Here is a 21,470-nt window from a genome sequence, read left to right on the forward strand (position 1 = left end):
TGACCTAAAATATCACATACGCAACACAGCCAGCCCACTCATAATTACAATAAAATTAAACTTCTCATAAAAACTGAGTAATGAAACACGGTGTTTGACCACGCAGTTATGACATTTTATTACTCATACATGAGCAGTGCAGGTCGAAACTTACAGGCGATTGCACGTTAAAAAAAAAAAAGTGGATATTCTTTCAGTATGTTGGTGTGGCTAACCGATTAATCGGTAATAGTCGTGTAGGTCGACTAACCTGCAAAGAAATACTATGACCATTTAGAAATTAGCAAGTGATATGTGACACTTGCGGTTTTAAATGTGAAATTGATAGATTTTTTTTACTTGCATTTAAAAAAAAAAAAAAAAAAATCAAGAGAAAAACAAACCGCATTCACTTTCAAAAAATTCGATGATGTTGGAGCAATTAGATCAGAGTATTCTTATTGAGACTGGAGTTTCCAATGCTGAATTGATCATCATCCAAGGAACAAGCATGCTGGTGTGATTTTAAATTCTCTCAAACTGAATCATGCTACAGGTTTTCAAGAGCAGCATGTCATCTGGTGGTGGTAGCTGTGAGAACAAACTACAGCGACAGGCCACTGGCTGTCACACACATCAGACTGTTAAACTACAGCAGAGGATACAGCATCATCTTATGAGCAGAATGGGACAGCAGGACTCCTAAAAATAAATCTGTTTTCCAACCGACCATGTGGATTAGGTTTATTTATGATTAGGTATTTCTGTATGTGACGTAAAGGCAGCAAAACGGATTTTAGTTATGTATTTTTGAACAAACAGGAAATGTCACAAAACATTAGGTATAGTATGAATCACACAGAAAAAAAGGCATTTTTACCACACAAGACACACAAGGCATTTCAGCCAAACCATAAACTGTTTTTTTTTTTTTTCTGCTCCTCAATCCAATAGCTGAACCAACAGCTGTTTATGTGGCTGGGTTTCTCAAAGTGTTAGGTAAAGCATATTTTCATTGTTCCAGTTTTGCATTGGAAATGCTCTTCTCTTGTAAATACCCATATCCATTCATTCCCCTTGCAACTATTAGATACAAATGACAGTGAGAGAAACTAAGAAAACCGTTTAACAGCAGCCAACAGGGAATTTCCAAACAAACACCCTTGCCTTCACAACCAACCACAAACTGTTAGGTATTAATGATACAGAGTGACTTGCTAAAACAGTGCGGTGATATGCTCTGTTGAAATTAATGGACATAAGTGCAAAAAATTACATAGGTTTTCTTTCCAAAAAAAAAAAAAAAAAAAAAAAAAAAATCCTAAAGAGGTCATGGCCTGAGCCAACACAAGAGGAACTAGAGCTTGTTGCAGGCTGACATAATTGCTTATCACATCACAATTTAACAAATTAATCATAACCTTGCTATATGGTGTGATGCATTTTTCCAAGTAACTGTGATGGTTTGTCAGGCAAGGTGAGCAGCCTGGAACAACTTCAGTGAGATAGCTGAGCACTGACAATGATTGCATTTTTATCTCCTTTGGTATCTTTATGCACTACGATTAACATAGATTAAAATAAATCAACAGAAACTGTTTCACACTTTTTCATATAAAGTTAGAAAGTTTCTATCGGTCAGGTCCCTGGCTCATGCTCGTTTCATGCCACACCGGGCACAGGGCTCAGAAAGGATCATTTAAGAGGCAACCGGAACTTCTAGACTAAGGGTGCACATCAATACTCCGAAGCTACCTCCTTCCCGTGTCTCCTCTTCTTCACTGGTCTCACACAGCGTGAGAATTAGATTAGCCAGAAATCAAATTAGGACTCCCCCTTGACAGAGTGTCAACAAGTCAGCATCAGTGCAGGTGGAGAAAAGGAGGCGAATGGAAACAACTTAGAGCAATGACACACAGCCCTACTGATCCCTCACCACTCCTTCAGCGGGAGTGGGTCACATGATCAAGGCCATATAGGCTAGTCAGTTAAAAAGAAAACAAGGTTGACTATAGCTCAGAGATCAGCCCCATAATAGTTGAGCTCTTTCTTCCTCTCCATGTCATCACGAGGCTGCATAGAAAAGTTACATAGAAACAGGCTCTTCTGGGATTGGAAGACAACTGAAACAAACAAACAAACAAACAAACAAACAAACAAACAAGAAAGGCAGAAAACAAAAAGGAATGTTGACTAGAAAAGTCCTGGCAACTGAGAGACTTCTAAACACGTGGAGGTATAAAGACAACAGCAACATGACACTTGGAGTAAAGCAGAGATGAAGGGAGGGGAGACTGGGAGGAGTAAGACGGGGAGCGCAAAGATGAGTGTCACAGGCTTTGGCAGCACTGGAGTTTGTTGCCCTTCAGCCCGTCGGAGGTCGGGGGGACGCTGATGTCCACTACATTGTTGCCTGGAGACTCGTCATGTGCAGATCTGTCAGCTATCTGCTTCTGTGATACAATGCGGTAGATTTCTGCAGGAGAAAAGTATGATAGATAAGTTGAATTGTAATGTAGCGCAGACTTACATTTGATTTTGTCCATATTGTCCGGGCCTAGTATATAGTGCAGTATCTGTCACCAGTTTTCCTCTTCCTACCTGTCAGAATGTTCTTAAAGGCTTCTTCTACATTTGTGGAGTCCAAGGCTGATGTTTCAATAAATGAGAGAGTGTTCTTTTCTGAGGAAGAGAAAAGAGACAGAAGTTGCATTTTTTTTTGCTTTTAAGCAATTTAAAAACATGGCTAAATCAAACATCTCTTTATTTTAACTGCCCCCCCATGGCAGCAGACGGTGGAGTACCTGCAAAGGCTCGAGCCTCGTCAGTGGGCACGGCTCTGAGGTGGCGGAGGTCGCTCTTGTTGCCAACCAGCATGATGACGATGTTGTTGTCGGCGTGGTCCCTCAGCTCCTTCAGCCAGCGCTCCACGTTCTCGTACGTCAGGTGCTTGGCAATGTCATAAACTAGGAGGGCCCCAACAGCGCCCCGGTAATACCTGGTGACAGCAGAGCCATCATCATCCCCTGTCTCTATCCAACACAATAATGACATGAACACACACTGCCTGACACGCTAACACAAAATAACAAGCTCACGCTGAGGTGATGGCTCTGTAGCGCTCCTGTCCAGCCGTGTCCCAGATCTGAGCCTTTATCGTCTTGCCATCCACCTGGATGCTGCGGGTGGCGAACTCCACCCCGATGGTGCTCTTGCTCTCCAGGTTGAACTCATTCCTTGTGAAACGGGACAGCAGGTTACTCTTCCCCACTCCGGAGTCTCCTATTAGGACAACTAGAACCAAAACACACATATTACAACAAAAGACACATTTATCCTGGAAAAGCTGTATAAAATGAGTGAATCAATGTTAATTTTGGATTGCTGCCCAGCCAATCAGCATTTGCACTGTACAAACAAGGTGAGCCAGTGAAAGAGATCAGTCCAGCTATTGGAGAATTTGAACAGCCATTTCCTACCTAACCTTTGCAGGAAGACACAGCAAAAACAACAACAGTCTTGTGTGGAAAATAAAGATAAGAAGAACAAATCTCCCTTTTCTTTCCTTTTATTAGAATCTCACGCTGTAACTAATGTTATAGTTAGGGTTGGAGTCGTTGTCTTAACTCTCCTGTTACCTTCAGATTTACTGACATTTTTTATCAATTGAGGTCAGTTTGACCCCGGTGATTAAAACCTCCAGAAACTGATTGTAATAAAAACTGATACCCAAGTTTATGTGTCTTGTCGACTACCTAAAGAGCCCTTTAAATAAAACTTAAAGCATAAACATAACTTCCCCACTCACACCTCCTTATACATCAGAGTTATTGTAGAGTCATCTTAGTATCACATTAACTATAAGTGGTTCTCACACAACTACAGCTGTGGTTATGGAGGTTAGGGCCTTAAAGCAGAGGGAAGTTTTTTTTGAGGATTATCAGTGGCATGTTATAGTTCCTCACTATCATCCATAACCACTAAAACAAATGTGTGTGTAAAATGTTGCCATTTCTTACATATTTTATGCAACTGAAACAGCCTGGGGTCAAATTAAACACTAAAGAAACACCAAATGCGTACAAATCGTGTGCATGACATTGAAAACATACCATGTTAATTTCATGTTTATCCACTTATCGCGATTAAATTAGATAAAGCCATTATATATGACGCAAAAATGATGTTAGTCATTTATTTAGAGGCACTGAATGGAGTCAAATTGACACCAAAGATCACAGGAGGGTTAGCAGCGGCAAACAGATCGTAAGGTTAAAAATGTCTCAACAAGTTCGCTGCAAGAAGTTGTCAAAGAGCTAACTTAATGTTATCCCATGGAAACAGCCATGACAGCGAGCCGGACATGATTTGCACCTCTTTATCAACTACCCCGTCAGGGCAGCGGCTCGTAAAGTCAACATCAGCTAACGTTAGCTCCTCTCATGTTTTCACGAAGCCAGGCTGCTAGTTTGTTAGCTGCTTACTCTTCACCAAACAGCATAACTAGCCTATCTGTTCGGCTAGCTTGTAAAGTAATGGTACAATCCCCTGGTTTAAAGTCTAAGCTACAGAAGCAGGGTGGGCGCAGCATTACGTAGACTACAGCAGAGTTACTCATTAACGTTACATCTGGGGTTTGGCTAGCCGGGCAGGTATCATGTTATCGATAACGGCAGCTAGCAGCGGAGCTAGCATTAGCCTCGCTGACTTCCTCCCTCTGTGTCAGCGAACTTTATCTACAGCAAAAACAACCTGTCACTCCTCCACATTTAACTAAGGCCTTACCTTTGAACAAATAATCGTACTCATCATCCCGGGTTCCCATTTTAGAGCACTATTTTTCTACTTTCAAAGAAAGTTTCCAACAAACGGCAGCCCTCTCCTCCCCTCTCCCTGTCCCTGTCTGCGGCCACCGGCGACGAGTGGCGTTAAAGGAAGGGAACGGGCACATGATATGACGGGCAGCTGCTTCAACCAATCGGAAACGTCTACTCATTGATTGACACATATGTTGACGAATCGTATGCTTCGCGATATAGCTCTGCCCAATCATCGTGCTTTGGCCGAGAACCGTGCACCTCCCACTTTGCGTATGGAAACTATTAAACATTTTGTCGCCCTAACTTTATGATACACGCTATCTTTTTGAGGCTTCTGAAACATCCTAATGACTTGACCTGCGAATATGGGCGCTGTTTAACTATGTTTTCGGAAAGGAGAGCATATTAGAAAAGAAAACCAACTATTTATTAAAACACTATTATTTATTCAATTGTTCAAGTCAACAAATTGTTTCTTGAACATTAAAGCTCCTACGGTGGCCCTTGATATCCCACTGGAAATCCACTGCAGAAAACCCAAATAAAATAATTTCAGTCCAGAGAAGGTCTTCTTTAACTTTACATTATACCCAGAAAATATATATCACAGACAAGATGGTGCATGATTTGCCATTTAAGTGATGTACATTTTTTAAAAGAACCTATGTGAAAATAAATACACAAAACATGGCAGACAGTAGGCTGATTGCCTCTGATTGCCCTTCACTATGCAGCCCATCCTACTGTTAATTAAGCAGGTTAGTATCTCCATAATGTGCCATTGTTGTTTTGCATTCCAGTGGACTCTGCTGTCTTTTGCAGACTGACAGGTTCCAGTCATCTCACTCGACTGGAAGTGATTCAGCTTCCTCTGGTCTGCTGCCGGATGTGGCATGCATTCAGTATCCAATACAGGGAACATATGGTTAGGGTTCAGGTTAACTTGAAATGCCTCTAAAGCAGTGAGGCTACCAACGTCCCCAGTGCAGTCACACATTCTGTACATTGTCCCCACCCAAAGTATTACATAACCACAATTTAGATTTCATTATTGCCCATTCTGATTTGCCTGATACTGTCAGATGCATGTCATTACCCATAAAGACTAATAAATTTACTTTTCACTGAAGAAAAGCTCCCAGTACACAGCCTTGGCTGCTCTTCAGCTGCTCTGCCTGTAGATGGCGCTGCAACATCTCCACCTCACTCTCAGATCTCCTCCATCTGTTTGTTTTCCATGTTTGACAACTCAGTTTCTGCCTGAAAAAGAAGCCATGAGAGATAAAGCTGGTCAGAGGGGTCAACACTGTGAATATTAGTTTGCTTTGACTGTTGTGGTCATGCAACAATTTGCCTGAGATTCTTGCAGCTCTTTCTCCTGCACCGTAGTTGTCTCAGGTTCTCTCTTTGCCCTTATTTGCAGCTCCATGTGGTTTTCAGGACTTACTGAGAGTGCAAGGAAAAAATATGCAAAATAGCTAAAAGTAGTTTTTCATCTCCATGGTGACTATTGCACTATTTCAGAGACCTGGATGAGGCTGTTATTCCTCCATGTAACGGTGAGATTAAGACATATTGACTTTACAAAGGTGTAACTGCTCAGTTTTAGCTCTTTTTCACGCTGGCCTTGTATCACTTGTGTCTTAGATGACCCATCTGTTTGGCGTGACTGGATTTCGTCTTGCTCACAATATTCTGTAAAATTTTGCAACTTCTCCCTGCCACTCTTCAGGTTATTCTCCAGGCTCTTTATTCTGCTGTGACGCTTGTCCACTGAGTCAATGAGTCTTGTATGGCTCCAGAGTCTGATGTCGAGCTGTAGCTGTGTGGATGTAACTCTCTCTGACCACCTGGGCATCCTGAGGGACCTGCTAATCCTCTTCCACACACAGGAGCCCATCCTCAACTGCTTTGGCTTTCTGCTGCTCAGATCTGGGGAGAATTTGGTGTCCTCTGCTCCTTTTTTTTTGGCAGAGATGACTCGCTGCTGCAGACTACAGGCTTTTTTCTTGGGTATCTTGTAGTTTTGTTAAAGGAAAATGACTCTCTCTCTCTTCTAAAGTGCTCAGAATCGCCCACGGTGATGACACCTTGTCCTCTGCAGCATTCAGCCTTTGTGTCAGAGTGTCTCTCCTTCAGCTGCCTCTGACATTCAGCAGGACATGTTTGGTATCTTTGGAAACGATCAAATGATGGGCTCGGCTATAAAGCTCCACATCTACATAATGACCTCGTATATGCAGAGAAAAAATGTCTGAGATCCTCTATAAGTGCAGCCTTTGTGGTAAGACGTCATACCAACCATATTTTGGTTGAAACTTAAACAGGAGCCCCTGCAGTGATGGGACAAGCAGGACTTCATGTTTGGTCTGCTGGTCAGTTTCCCTCATATCATTGTAGCTCAGCATGACTTGGATTATTCACTGATGTATTTCCCCCAACATAGGCTGAGGATATAAATGCAACCTTTTCATTAAAAAAACAAAAAACAAAAACCTAATCACATCAACACACATGAAGTGTAAAGTAGCATGAAATAAAAATGGGCAGTAAATGAAGATCAAGGAAGCTCTCTAGTTTCACTGTCGACTTTATCAGTGAAGTCTATTTCATCATACAATTGGGTGAATAAAAGACTTTCAGTTTCTGGAAGATGGTGGAAAATCATAATAATCATCAAAAAACATTTGACTTAGATGTCCCAGCACTTGCTTGGGGTCTCTTACTAGGAGACACAAATGCAGCACTCCGGCATTTGCTCTGACTTGGGGGTGACATTTAGTAAAATGCCACCTTTGTTACTTTGTCTGCTGTGTTATTTTTTTTTTTTTTCAAGCAGAAGCACTTCAGCGAATTTTACCAATGTACAATTTTCAATCCACTGATAAGAATTTACAAGGAGCACTTAAAGGCAGCGTTTAGTTTTTCCTCATAAGTCATTCTTTCAACTAATTGGGCCATCCTGGTGCAAAAGGTAGACCATTTCCCCAAAAGGGATGAATAAAAATATCACACCACAACATCTGCATGGACAACAATTCATAGACATAGAACTGCTTTATTTTGTATTCATTCTGATCGAGTCCAAACACACACACACACACGGCCATCTATTTATCTCCATGTATAAATAGATGAATATACACAGATATACATAAATACACATTTCTGATATGCATATTCATTTTTAAATCATGCTATGTCTCTGTAAAGGACTCTCCCTATAGGATGAGGGCACACGGCGATTTGAAAACACGTACACAACACAGCTGAACAGTCGGAAGAACCCCTACTGATTTGCATGTACAGTAAAATCGACAAATCTTTCAGTTTCGGATATCTTACAAAGAAACAGCTGCGATTTACAGACCATAAATATAGCTGCATCTCAATAAACACGCTGAAGGATATGGTACAGTAAATTATGTAGATCGCAATCATTTCTTGCCCAGCAGCAAAAAATAAAACCAAATAAAAATAATATTCTCCAATTCAAATGGAAAATATATTTATATATCTTTATATATGTATTTATAATTCTATGTACACATTCTCAGGAGCACGACTATTGGAAAGAAAAAATAAATACAACAGCACGAGTGAAAAAAAATATAAATCATAGGCCTACCTTTAAAATTTTCCCAATAAGGCAATTAAAATGAACTTAAAAGCTAAGACTGTACAAAATATTGCTGCTATGGTCTCCGGGTGATGAACGACAGCAAACTGATTACAACTGGCCACTGCACATCATGAGGATGAAATGATCTCTATTTTACAATGTCTGACACTGATGTGTTTCCCATGGCCGTACACACACAAACATACAAACATAGCAACCAACTGAAGCAACCTGCTACTTGTGGTGAAACAGAAGAAAGAAAAAAAAACAGGAGAAATAAAGTCAGTTTGTCAAACCTTAACGTATGTCTTAGTTGAGAGTCCTACCAAGTCAGCCACAGAGATACTACAGTAAACACTAATCCTATGATGATTGTGATCGACTTCACCTTTACACACTCTATAATCCTAAAATAAAGTGCTGTCTAAAAAAAAAAAAAAAAATCAGCCTGTGAGAGGAGAATTTCCATATTAAAAAAAAAAACAAAAAAAAAACACAACACAAAGTATGACTTTTGGAGAATGTGACAATGTGTGTTATTTGGCCTCTATCACTAGTTCATTTTCAGGTTTCTCTTCTTATGTGCAAACAACATTCAATCCACTTATAAACCGTCTCACCAAGTCAACACTGCAAAGCACTGTGTCCATCCAAAGATACTGGAATAGGTACGATATCGACTGCAAATACTACGACTGATGCTCTAAATCTACAAACGTTTTGTCCAGTCAGTGAGTTCCTGCGAGTGAGGAGGCGAGGGCAGCCAGATGTAGCAAATATTACTGATATGTTGATGTTATTCCACAAAAAAACCTCTGTGTATTTATATTCTTTAAAAAATTATTTCTGTGCATCTGTCCAAAAGCAGGTCAACATTGGAAGACATTGTAATGATGTGAAGATTGCTCTAATAATCGACAATGTCTACTGTCTAGTGTTGCGATTGATGCCGTCTGTTTAGAAGGCAAGAGACGACAGGCCTCGGGCATTTTCATGAGGGCGTGGTGGAAAAAAAAAAACGTGGTAACACTGAATTTACAAGATAAACACTTCAAAACAAAAAATGCTAAATTATTAAGGATAGTATTTAACAAGCCATCAACTGCAGGTAAACGATGAAAACACAAATGAAAAGATCTTCTGATTCACATCAGAAAAAATGTTTCAGCATAAAAGAGAGGAGCTCTTTCTTGGTAACAAAGTACCGTTGATAGTGAAGACAAACAAACAAACAAAATAAATAGGCGTTCACAGTAGTAAAATGGCTGGGAAAAAAGTGCCTGAATACAAAAATTGTAAAAACAAATGAACACAAAGAAAATGATTTGATATAAATAAATATGAACTAAAAAAAAAAAACCTTTCAATTGCTGTATGTATTCAGTAAATGTAATGTAAATGTGACAGTGGCAGAGATGTCTAGATGTTTTGTTTTGACTGGGCAAACATACAGCCTCATATGGGTGGCAAACATACAAGTGGCTCCTGTATCGCTTTTTTCCTGTTTGTTTGTCAAGGGTGAAAGGTGGGGATGGTTGGATATCAGTGATGTCATCACTGAGAGGATTTTTTTTTCTCCTTCTGGTAGCCAGTCACTTTTGTTCCTCGGTTTGTTCAGTTTTGTTGGTATTTATGTTTAAAATCCAGGTTTGGACCGGGATCCTGCTGCCACCGCTGAGGTGTGTGCGTCAGACCGCTGAGTCCTCTTCACTGGGGCGTTCCCTCTCTGCCACACACCAAGGTTTACTGTTAAAAACACAGACAGGGAGAGAGAGAGAGAGTGTGAGAGGGAGCGCACACAGCACCGAGTCTCCTCAGGATGACATGCAAAGTCTGTCCTTTCATGCATTGTAGGCTAATGAAAGTGAATACACTGATCTGGCCTATCAGACGCTCTTTGGGCAAGGAAGGAACATTACAATAAGCAAAGGAACAAACAATAAACGGAGTATATTTGTAAAAATGAGCGAGAAAATAAGAAAAGGTGAGCAGACGTCACATGAGCACAAGAGATAACACAGAGTACCTGAGGATCAGGAGGAAGACGATGTGACAATGCTTTCATGTATGTCACATCCGTGAGTGATAATAGAGTGAAAGGCTCTGATGCAGCTGGCAGCTTGTGTTCCCAGCGCTCTGTGGCATACTGATTGGTGTGATCTGCTGTTTTCATATGAGAGTGTGAGAGGAAGCACCAACACACTGCTGTCTTATAGGAATCACTGACAAGATGGTGTAAATTCAGTGGAAGATTTTGGATCAGGTAATGTTGTGAGGCTGTATCTTTGAGGAGGTGGATAACAAATGAGTTAAAAAAAAAAAAAAAAAAAAAAAAAAGGAAAAATCAATGGTCAATGACATCTTGTACAAATGGGTATAGTCTGGTGAGAAATGTGTTGTCTTATTGCACCGGTTTACCAAGCCACAACCGGCTGGATACCAGCCTTATGTAAAAGCTGTGGCAGAGACAGGTGTATTAATATGCCTTTAATTGTCTAATTTGTCAGATTCACTGAACAGAGGAAGCAGCTCCCTTATCACTTTGCCAACAGCTCTTTCTGAAGTGAGATCCCCATATCAAATATGTCTGCGCATGACGTGCAAGTCTGCTCGATAAAGCAGATAATGTGCATGCAGAACATTTGATGTGTGAATTTTAACACTGGAAGTCCCCACATAGTCTCAGCAATAAAGGTTTTGCATCAAACCAAGGCAGAACCCTCCTTGGTGCAATAACCAGTGTTTAAGACTCTAAAATGCTTTACATCAGTACAGAAGGAACTTCTAGAGAACTGCATTAGTTTTTTTTTTTTTTTTAAATGATTATTTGCTGGTTTTTAAATTTTTAACAAATAAGAGGGTTCTTTAACTCATGGTTTCATATTAACCACAACAAAACAAAAAGCCCTTTAGGAACTACGCTTTTTCCAAACCTTCATGTTTGTCATCTCTGGAATGCTTAAAGAAGGTATTTCCAGATAAATATACTGGAGAGCAAAAAGCAAAATCTATTTTCACAAGAAGAACACTAAAGCAACAGACTACCTACCTAGAATATTAAATGGATTCATTACTAGATAAACTGTCATTCACATTTGCAACCAATCACAGCAAACATTGGGAATCGACTCCAGGTGTAAAATATCACTTATCCTCAAGGAGAATGTAAGGGCGGTTCTGGCAGTGTGCGCGTGGGAGTCTGATGATGCATGAGGTGAGGACACGTGGAATGGCCTCATGCAGGCAGACAGCGGGACGCGGTGTAGTAAATATTGAGCATCTTGCTGTTGGAGGGATGCAGGACGGCTGGTGATGGACCAAATGGTCATACTGGCAGCCAGTGACCATAACCACCCACTTATATACAGTATGATGTCTGTGTATGGGTGGGTTCCTGGACACAGACCAAGCTTACTCATGGAGTAGTCACAGAGAATTCAGCTTATTCAGTGGAGAAAGTGGAGAGCCAAGTCCAGTCAGAGATGAGTCTTTCCACCCAGGCTGTCGTTAATAAAGAATCGCCACTAAACAATGGACAACATGGTCAGGGCCTGACTTTATTCCTCAGCTAGGGAATCTTCCTGACGTATGTTTTGGTCTTCTCACTTACTGTCTCACTTTCCCCATCCCCATCCGGCAGGGCCTTAGACTCTGAGCCATAGTGAAGCGGAGAGTACACCCAGGTCCTGTCCTCTGGAGGCTGTTTTTACACACCCATCACAGCAGAGGGGGCCAGAGGGGCAGAGGAAAGACCAGTGGCATAGAGAGAAGCAGCAGGGGCAGGCAGGAGACACACACAGAGCACAGGAGAAGAGAAGAGAAGACAGGAAATGAAAAAATTAGAGATGCATAAAGGAGGAAATGTTGCTGAGACACATTAGAAGGTGTGAATTTGTCATAACACTTAACTGTAGGAATGCGAAAGTGTTAAAATTGATGTGTGGGGTCCTTTTGGCCATAAGCAGAGTCGACTACATGTCTAGATAGACAAATATTGCCATGTAACTAGTTGTATTACTATAGAGACTGCTGCTCTTAACACTCAGAACTTACTACCGTTATTCAAGTAAATACTGAGATGAGTGAAGTCTGTATGAATCATATGCGTTAAGTGTTCTTGCACAATTTGGACTAGCTCCTAGAAAGAAAAGTAAAGTGGACAGAGTGAGGGATGACTCTATGCATCAGCCAAACATGGAGGAGGAAGAGCGGGAAGAGGGAGGAGGAGGGGGAGGAGGTTGCAATGGCAGTGGGTATGGGAAGAAAGCCAGGATTGCCAGCCGAGTCAATGGCACAGAGAGCATCCTCAACCAAGGCAAAGCACCAGAACAGGATGAGTTTCCTTTCCAGCAAGGGCACGTGCTCTTGCGTTACGTGGATGTGCAGAAGGGGCAGCATTCTGTTTTAACTCAGCGTTGCCCAGGCTCTCTTCAAGCTCCCGGTAAATTCCTCCTCGGTGTGGCACCAGCCCTTTAAGAGAGCAAAGCAGCTGCAACATGGTGTGCTGGCAATCATGATGGAGGTGGAGGCGCTGTGGGTTTATGTCACACACGATGCAGACACACAAACACACACGTGCTATCCACTCAGCAACTACTCAGGTGGAAAAAGGGACAACGCAAGCCGCAAGTGACTGAGGTCATAAATATAGATTGAAAAGAATGTGTGAGCGGGATGAATACGAGCGTAAAAAAAAAAAAAAAAGGAAAAAAGGCAGATGCTGTCAAATAAGGAGCTGAATATCATTTTAGTTAACCACCCTCCCACACTTGGTCCTTTTACGAGTGGGAGGCTGGGAGTGTAGACAGAGCGCAGACATGTTTTTGTCTTTCAACACACTCACTCAAAGACCTGTAGTCTTTAGGGTGTAGTGAATAAATCACACCAATTATGACAACCTACACAGGCTGTTATCACGGGGCACAGCCGAGCTACTGCAGACTGAAAATCCTGTTTCCTCTGAACACTGCTATCATATTGTGCTTGAAAATGAGCTTAGGAGTCACTACACGTACCATGAAGGCAGCGACAGACACGAGCTGGTAAGGGGTTGGCAGCAAAACTATGAACACATCAAACTAGCTGCTACAACTGAGAGCATTTATAAAACTACTTCTATCTAAATAAAGCGGGGGATTTACTACAGCTAGTCCGGGCGCACTTACTAGACAATAAGACTGAGATTTCCCCTTCCGTCGGACAGGAGAAACCACCCAGGTTCTCCCATCTGGAAACTGATGACGGCAGGTGGAGAAAGATGGAGAATGGATGGACACATGAGAAGAGAAAAGAATTAAGCAGGTGGAAAACAAAAAGGTAAGAACAATGAGACACAGAGACAGGGATGGAGGAGAGAAAAACACATAAGATGACAGGGTGAGCAACACAAAGGACGTGCATAAAGGTGAAAAGGCAGAAGTCTGCTATTATGGCCCCAAAATGGATTCAGTGGATGAGTCAGTGGTGATAAATAGATTCACAAGTCTGGTGGCCACTCTTTCGGTTCACCCTTCTTCCTCCTTTCTCCACAAAAAAAAAAAAAAAAAAAATCTCACCATCTTTTATTTTGACTCGAGAGATCAATCACAGGAGAGAGAAAAACAGAGAAAGATGGAGGGCATAGAAAAGGCAATGAGAGAAGACGGAGGAAGTGGACGAAAGCAAATTCACAACTGGAGAAATGGGGGCAGGTGCAAATGATTTAAGAGCCAGCAGAGTGAGTAGAATGAGAGGAGAGCAGAGGAAGACAGAGTTGAAGGTGAGTGAAAGCAGATGAGGGAGGGGAAAACAGATGGAGAGGACAGAGGTGAAGGAGAAGAGCGCTAGAAATCATGAAAAGTGAATGTAGTGGCTGTTGATAGCGGCTGAATAATTCAGGCAGCAGCCACTCAGAGGAACTTGTGAAGTGAGGAGAGCCACACACCCGTCTCCCTCTGAGCCTTCAGCAATCACTCCAGTCTCACAGCCTAATGACATGCTGCTATTTCCCTGGGGAGCGACGTGATACAGTATCTCACACACCGCCATCTTTTGGCTTTTGGCTGGTTCACAATCCAAAGTTACTCCTGCTTTTGCCTATTCATACTGCATAAATTCCAACTTGAAAACAGACGGTTTTTAAACCCAAACTGTATGCTTCAGCAGTTCGACTGAGGCATGCACAGAGACCTATAGGAAAGAATATGTCTGTTGTATAAAAATGTAACTACAGGAGTGAAATTCTACCAAATATATCTCTATAATTATTTAGTTGTACTGCATACTCTTAGGCAAAACCTCCAGACTGTGCTTGCCTCATGTACAGCACATCTGAGAGCAGACAGAAGTGGAGCAGAGATGACCCTTGGGCCACGTTCACACCAGGCATGTTTAAAATTGTTCATTCAAAGTGAATGTGAAAACAACAGTGTTCTAACTATGGTATACACTAAATAACCGCACCGAGACTGCCTAAAACTGAATTTCTGTCTTCTTCCCAGCAAATTGCAACACGGTACATTCGCAGAAAGAACATAATCCAAACCAAAAAGAAACAACCTCAAAATATGTTGTTCCCCGCAGCAAACACTAGAGAATTATAGCAAGAAGACTAGTCCATCAGGCTTATCTTAAACGTCACTGACTGGAATCTGATTAATTTTGCAATCAATATGTAAAAACAACTTCAAACAGTAGAACTGACGTCAATATGCAATTGTTTTCTCCCCTCAATACCGGTATAATCTGCTCTATTTGAGCTTGTTCTTCTCCACGATCAAAACAGGTTTTATGTTACATCTACAAGCAATCAATAATTACTTTTTCCGGGGAATTCTTTGTCTGGGGAAAAAACTGTGCTCCACAATGCCGAGAGATCCAGCGCTGTGATAGCTACAAGACAGGTCTGGTGACTGATGCTGAAACTACTTAAGCTCTTAATGCTACAATCAGTAGAGTGAAGAGGAGTCACAAATGAGATATCTGACAGAACAATGTCTTTTCTGTGTGACTACACTGAAAACGAGAAGATTGTGCACCATGCTTTTGCATAAAGTCTGACTTAGTTTGACACACAAAACACTCTGATCATAACTTAAATATGATGAAGATTTGTATGATCAAAATGTTCTGTACGTCAAAATAATTGCTTTTGACAACATGACAATATTTGGGACTTTCCTTTCATCCCATGTTTTTGATGTCCAGCACATGGTACCCTGAGACAGGATGTGTACATTTCAACCTTTTTTTCCTTTAATGAAGTAGACCAGCGCATGAAACATTTATCAATACACTGGATCTGTAGCTATCCCTTGAACAAGAAAGAGCACCAGACTTCAATGGGATGTCAGAGGAAAGGATCGACAATGCTTGAGGAAGCCTGAGGCACCAAGAAGAAACGTTGAGGCAGAAGAGAGGGTCACTAAATAGCAGGGACGTTCACTGACTGTTAGCAGCCGCAGTCTTCATTGTTCTCTGAGCCTCCATGCAAGAATAGAGATGCTGGAAGTTTAAAAATGTATGTGTCCACTTCCATATAGATATATGCCATGCAGGGCTTTTATACTCCACTTTGGGTCTTTGGCGCTGCATTTACAGTTGATTCAACAGACCACTTACTTTCACCTCACCACTCCCTAGATACCAGTGGTGGCTCTGCATCTCCTACAGTGCCTGTTGTGTAGTTACACTTTAGGACGTGTGTTACCCTCATACAGTTGCACAGAGGGTATGTTTGTCTCCTCTGAAGCATGAATTGGGCTTTGGCCGGAGCAGGGCAGGTGAGAGGGCTGTTAAATAAATGCCATGCCACATTAGATTCCTGATAGGAGACACCCATCTGGTGCAGAGCCAGGTGGGACACCTTGCTATCTGTGACTGGGATCACTGGCTCTACTGCCAATCCTCTACCTGACACTCATACATTCATTTATGGCTCACTTTTGGGCACATTTAGACCTGCCAACAGAACACCATCAAGACGATCTGATGGCAGCTAGCGCATTTAGGGGGCTAATTCAGACAGAACACACAAACTGACAAAACAAACAAACAAACAAACAAACAAAAAAGCTTTTTTCTAACTTTTATCACAACATGCCCTGCTGAGTGTAGTATATCTGTTGCCTTGATGATACACTTTTAAGATCTTATTAGACAGGTGGACATGCTATTATCACTCTGCAAACACTCCAAGCCAGAGCGTACACTGCAACACACTGTGTTGAATGCACTGCACACTGCAAGCAGCTGAGGTCGTCCCCATACCAGTCTCTATGTCTCCACTGCCTGTTTGTGGTCCTTCTGTCTCTGGAGGAGAGCATCACACAACTCAGCTCATAGGCAATAAAGCTATAAATACATACAGGGTGTCAACAGGTATCAAAAAGTTACACTTAATACTTCTTAAGAACTTTTAAGACCAATATTTATAAAATGTAAAACTGATTTTCGGACAGTCTCTGTGTCAGTCAAGTATGCACTGCAGTTACTAGAACAATAAGTACTATACAGTATTGTTGGTCCAGAGCATAGTGGGAATATGGTAGGTTATTAGCTAGATGATTTCATTAACTTTTATTATAACAGTTTCCTTTGGGTTCAGTGACAAGGTGCTGCTGTAATAAATGTATCCATTTGCTCCACAGAAACTGGGACAAGCAAGGATTTTATTTCTTTCTTTCCATGGGTACGTATAAAGTGAGCTGGATTACAGCAATCTAAAATAGGCATTTCCCAACAGGTAAGTGTATCAGGTAAGTATAAAAGCAATACTAGCTTTGGCAGCGGGTTTACATTTTATAACATCAAAGATGTTGACTCTGATGCAGAAGAACTTGATTAATTTTGACAAGAAGAAACTAATGGATCAACTGAATTAGACGAAATGTTTGTTGGAATTTAGACCTCATAAATTCAAATATAAGGTGATTTAAAAATGTTTGAGGCCTGGTACTTATAAAGTTTAATTTAAGACATTTTAAGACCCTGCAGGCACCCAGTACACAGTAAAATATAAACTGTGGTGTTAGTTATATTATGCATAGTTATGAAATATGTCCTACATTCATACCAAATTTCCCCCCTGGGGACAAATAAAGTATGATTGATTGATTGAATGTAAGAGTTGCATTCAGGACAAATGAATGGCTCAATAAAAATATCAAACTGAAAGAGATGAGAGATGGGGGGGAGCTAATTCTGTTCTGAGCTGTGCTAAGTTGCATCTTAACATGAGAACATACAAGCAGCTACGAGCAGCTAAGAGTGTCTATGTGTGTGTGTGTGTGTGTGTGTGTGTGTGTGTGTGTGTGAATGTTGAGGCTTTTGCTTACAAAGTAGATATCTGTGATTGGCACGTCATCGTCGTCGTCTACTGAAGCCTGACTTGTACACCCAGAGCCGGACACCTGGCTGGCCCTGTCCGCCTCCACCATCACCACCCTGGGGCTGGACGGAGCCTCCAGGGCATCAGAGGCCTCTTCTACCCCAGGAGAAGAGGAAGCAGCTTGACCGGGGTGTGAGGAACAGGCTTCAGGAGCTGGGGAAGAGCTGGAAGGGACAGCAGTGGCATTGGCATCATCATCATCATCATCAGCAGCAGCAGCAGCAGCAGCAGCAGCAGCAGCAGCAGGAGCAGCAGGAGCATCGGCATCGGCCTTCACTGGTTCCTTAACATCACTGGGGGAAAGAGGTTAAAAGCTGAGTATCATACTGAAAAATGTACAACATCTTAACTGTGTATTTGTGCACATGCAAAGAGATTTTATAGAGATTTTTTTGCACTATTGATTGCATTTCATTCATTTCACTACTGGTTACTAACACACACACACACACACTCACACATAACTGTGGACACTATTATGACCCATTAATTAGGTCACTTACCGTAAGCCACTTTGGTTTTACGGCAGAGGAACAGGACCAAGCAATTAGATTAGAGGAAACTGGCTCCAACTAAGATTTAGCAGCTGTGTGTGTCTGTGTGTGTGTGTGTGTGTGTGTGTGCATGTGCATGTGTGGGGGTGTTCATGGTCTAGCTGCCTAAGCTCTAAGATTTACCAGCTGGCTGTGCGTTGCCGCAATCCTTTATTGTTCCTGGCCAGATCATCAACTATTAGGAAGGACTTAAGCTTATCCAGATTGCTTTCTCAGCTTCTGTGTCTGAGCTTAGCTCCACCAGAGGAAAGGCCCAGCAGCTGGCTACTGAGGCAAAAAAGCAAAGTTGGCATCTCTCATGGAGAGAACTGATTGGCTGAAGCAATAATAGAGGGCATGGCGGGGTGGTTGCCATGCAGAGGGTCTCTCTTTCACTTCATCTCTCATTTCCTCTACTTATGTCTTCCTCAGACTCTTCATCATTCATTTGCTCCTGCTCTGTTTCGATTGGTCTCTCTCTCTGTCTGCTTGTCTGTCTCATTGACAACACTTCTGTTCCCCAGATCCCAGACTGTTCTCTCCTTCCTTCCCTCCCACTCTGCCTATCTTTATCCATCTCTCATTCTCCACACCTTCTTCAGACATCAACACACTCCTTGCTGCTTCTTTCCAATCATTTACCCCCCCCCCCCCTTCCTCCATCTATCTCCTTCCTGTCCACCATCATCCATCCATCAATCCACTCAGAGCTCCAGCACCAGGTGAGGTTGAGGCTGCTTGGAGGAGTGGGGCCATCCAGATGGCTAACTCAGTCGCTTGTCGCTGTTTCTGCCACTTTCACCGCCCCTTTCCCTCCTCCCCTCCCAGCTCCCTCCAGACCTCCAGGCCATATGTCTAGTCACTGCCCTCTCTCTCAGCATCAGACCCAATTACTCAGTCGCTCTCGCTCAGCAGCCACACCCTGATCCTCCAAACTCAACCCCAAAACTGATCTGAGCTCCACTGTCATGCTCATCAATTAGGCTAACTCCAATATGGCTCACTTCAATTTAGCTGAGTCAATTTCATTTCATTTCAATTCAGTTTGATCAACTGCATGAGTGATTACTCTTCAGCTTGTCTGGTGTTCTGATGCACCAAGTTTTTAGTTATTCCCCCCCCCCCCCCCCCCCCCCCCCTTTTTTTGCCTCACCTTTGTGATCTCCACACAGGTCACTTTCGACTAAAGCTGAAATGCCAAAAAAGCAATCTTTAAAAACCAGGTTGGGGATGCTTTGTGTGACCAGCCCCTGCCCTGCAGCCTCTCTGCCCCACTGCCCTACTTCTACTGGCTGGTTCCCCCATGTCAGGGCTCCTCTGAGCCCGTCTCTGCCTCATACTGCCGCCCTATAAAATACAGACACTGCACACACACGCATATACACACACCCCACAAATATTGATACATGCACACACGCTCTCTTAACCTAATTAGAAGCCTGCTCCAGATAGTTCCTGCAGTATTTATCTGCCCATAAAAGGGGACTTTGCCACCCCTGGACCTCAATAAATAAATGGGTTGAGCCGTGTGTGTGTATGTGTATGTGTATGTGTATGTGTATGTGTATGTGTATGTGTGTGTGAGTGTGTGTGAGTGCATCTGTCTGTCTGTGTGTACATAATGGATCTGTGCTTGTGTGTGTAAGCGTGTGCATGTTTATTCCACCAGTGTTTATCTGACTACAACAAGGAACACTGTGTGACTTCAAAAACTCAAAATGATTGGAAAGGTTGTGTGCGTGTGTGTGTGTATTTTTTGGGCCAACGGTGATGTGAGGTGTGCTAACCCAACAGCTGGCCTAGCCTAGGTGAGAGACTCACAGCAGGTTATTTATAGAGCCATCACACTGATGATTGGGGTCATGAAGTTCTCATTATGGCTCTACAGATTAGCTAACCCCTGTTCATTGTGTGTGTAGTGGGATCTCTTTGTAGTGCTGGCCTCTTTTTGTCACAGCTTACGACAGAAAAGACACACTGTTACACGGTTCTGATGGCACAGTGTGTCAGGGCGTGTGTGCTCTGTCTGATGTAGGGAGCAACACATATTTAACATCACAGAAAGCTGGTGTATTCCAAGGTGTGCCCAATCTGTTGAAATGTCATGAGACAGACTAGTGCACACACATTTTCATTTTGATGTATTTTCATCTATTCCAGAATATCCTTCTATGTGTGAATAAAGGTAAAGAGTGAGGGCGGCCGAATATTATTATTATCATCATTATCATTATTATTATTGCTTTTGTTGCTGGTATTATGGTATATGCTGGTATTATATGTAAAGTTAGCAGTCTAAGCAGTCTCACATTGTCAAGTAAAACTACATGTCTTGTTGACATGGAGACCATTTTAAACCATTCTTCACAGTGCCATTGGTGTACCTGGCCTCAGTTGAGGGCTGGGGTGCAGAGATGGTGGGTTCACTGTCATGTCTCTTCACCTCCACCTCCACTGTGATGGTCTGCTGATCCTCCTCACGTACACGCAGCTCCTCCTGGGTCCTGTTCACATACACACACACGCACACACACACACACACATACACACACACACACGTGCAAATGTACACAAGCGCACACATACACAAACGCACATAAAAGCATGCACAGCGGAAATGAAACACATCAAGCATGGAATAAAAAATGAGTGAAAAAACCCACACACATGGATCTCAGCAACAGGAAGGGTGGGACTACTCGTAAACACAGACCAACAGACTGACCTAAGAGTTTTCTCACACACACCCACCACACCCAGAAATGTTTAACGCTGTAAAAACATGGAGAGCAACCCTAAACTAAATTGTGGAAAAACAGCTGAGCTCATTGTGCTTCAACAGTAGAAGTATTATTATTAAGTGAAGGTAGCATTCATGGTCCAGATTTACCTTCCATCATGGCTGAGAGACTGGGTGTGCCTCCTGGGAACAGAGACAGAGAAAATAGTGTCAATACACACTTTATGGAGGTGTTGGCTACCTCATGTGGGACAGAACCTTAGGGAGGGGCTCTTTAAATTTCTTGTTAGCCATTACCATTGATGTAATCTGTATATTCTATGCTAAAAAGGATAAGTTCAATCATTTTATGTATATATATATATATATAGAGAGAGAGAGATATAGATAGATAGATAGATATAATTTA

At 42.2% G+C, this 21,470-nt stretch overlaps 2 protein-coding genes across 6 annotated transcripts in view; both read right to left on the reverse strand.

Annotated features, from left to right (window-relative positions):
- Positions 1–708: 708 nt before the first annotated feature.
- Positions 709–4,907, reverse strand: rab11ba (RAB11B, member RAS oncogene family, a). Its single transcript, XM_030049679.1, has 5 exons — positions 4,765–4,907; positions 3,078–3,273; positions 2,784–2,977; positions 2,581–2,661; positions 709–2,455 (listed from the first exon to the last, which is right to left on the reverse strand). The coding sequence occupies exons 1-5, from the start codon at positions 4,802–4,804 to the stop codon at positions 2,310–2,312; spliced, it is 657 nt and encodes a 218-aa protein (XP_029905539.1). The 5' UTR covers positions 4,805–4,907; the 3' UTR covers positions 709–2,309.
- Positions 4,908–7,837: 2,930 nt separating this feature from the next.
- Positions 7,838–21,470, reverse strand: part of pip5k1ca (phosphatidylinositol-4-phosphate 5-kinase, type I, gamma a) — a 49,638-nt gene continuing 36,005 nt past the window's right edge. The window contains exons 14-19 of one of the 5 annotated variants that reach the window (XM_030049275.1): positions 21,212–21,244; positions 20,706–20,825; positions 17,736–17,952; positions 13,587–13,655; positions 12,032–12,121; positions 7,838–10,167 (exon numbers count right to left, since the gene is read on the reverse strand). In XM_030049275.1, the coding sequence (XP_029905135.1) occupies positions 10,165–10,167; positions 12,032–12,121; positions 13,587–13,655; positions 17,736–17,952; positions 20,706–20,825; positions 21,212–21,244 (532 nt within the window). In that variant the 3' untranslated portion in view covers positions 7,838–10,164. The other 4 variants (XM_030049272.1, XM_030049274.1, XM_030049273.1 and 1 more) reach the window with 4 other exon arrangements.

The sequence above is a fragment of the Myripristis murdjan genome, chromosome 4 (genome assembly GCF_902150065.1).
Source record: "Myripristis murdjan chromosome 4, fMyrMur1.1, whole genome shotgun sequence".
Classification (NCBI taxonomy): domain Eukaryota; kingdom Metazoa; phylum Chordata; class Actinopteri; order Holocentriformes; family Holocentridae; genus Myripristis; species Myripristis murdjan.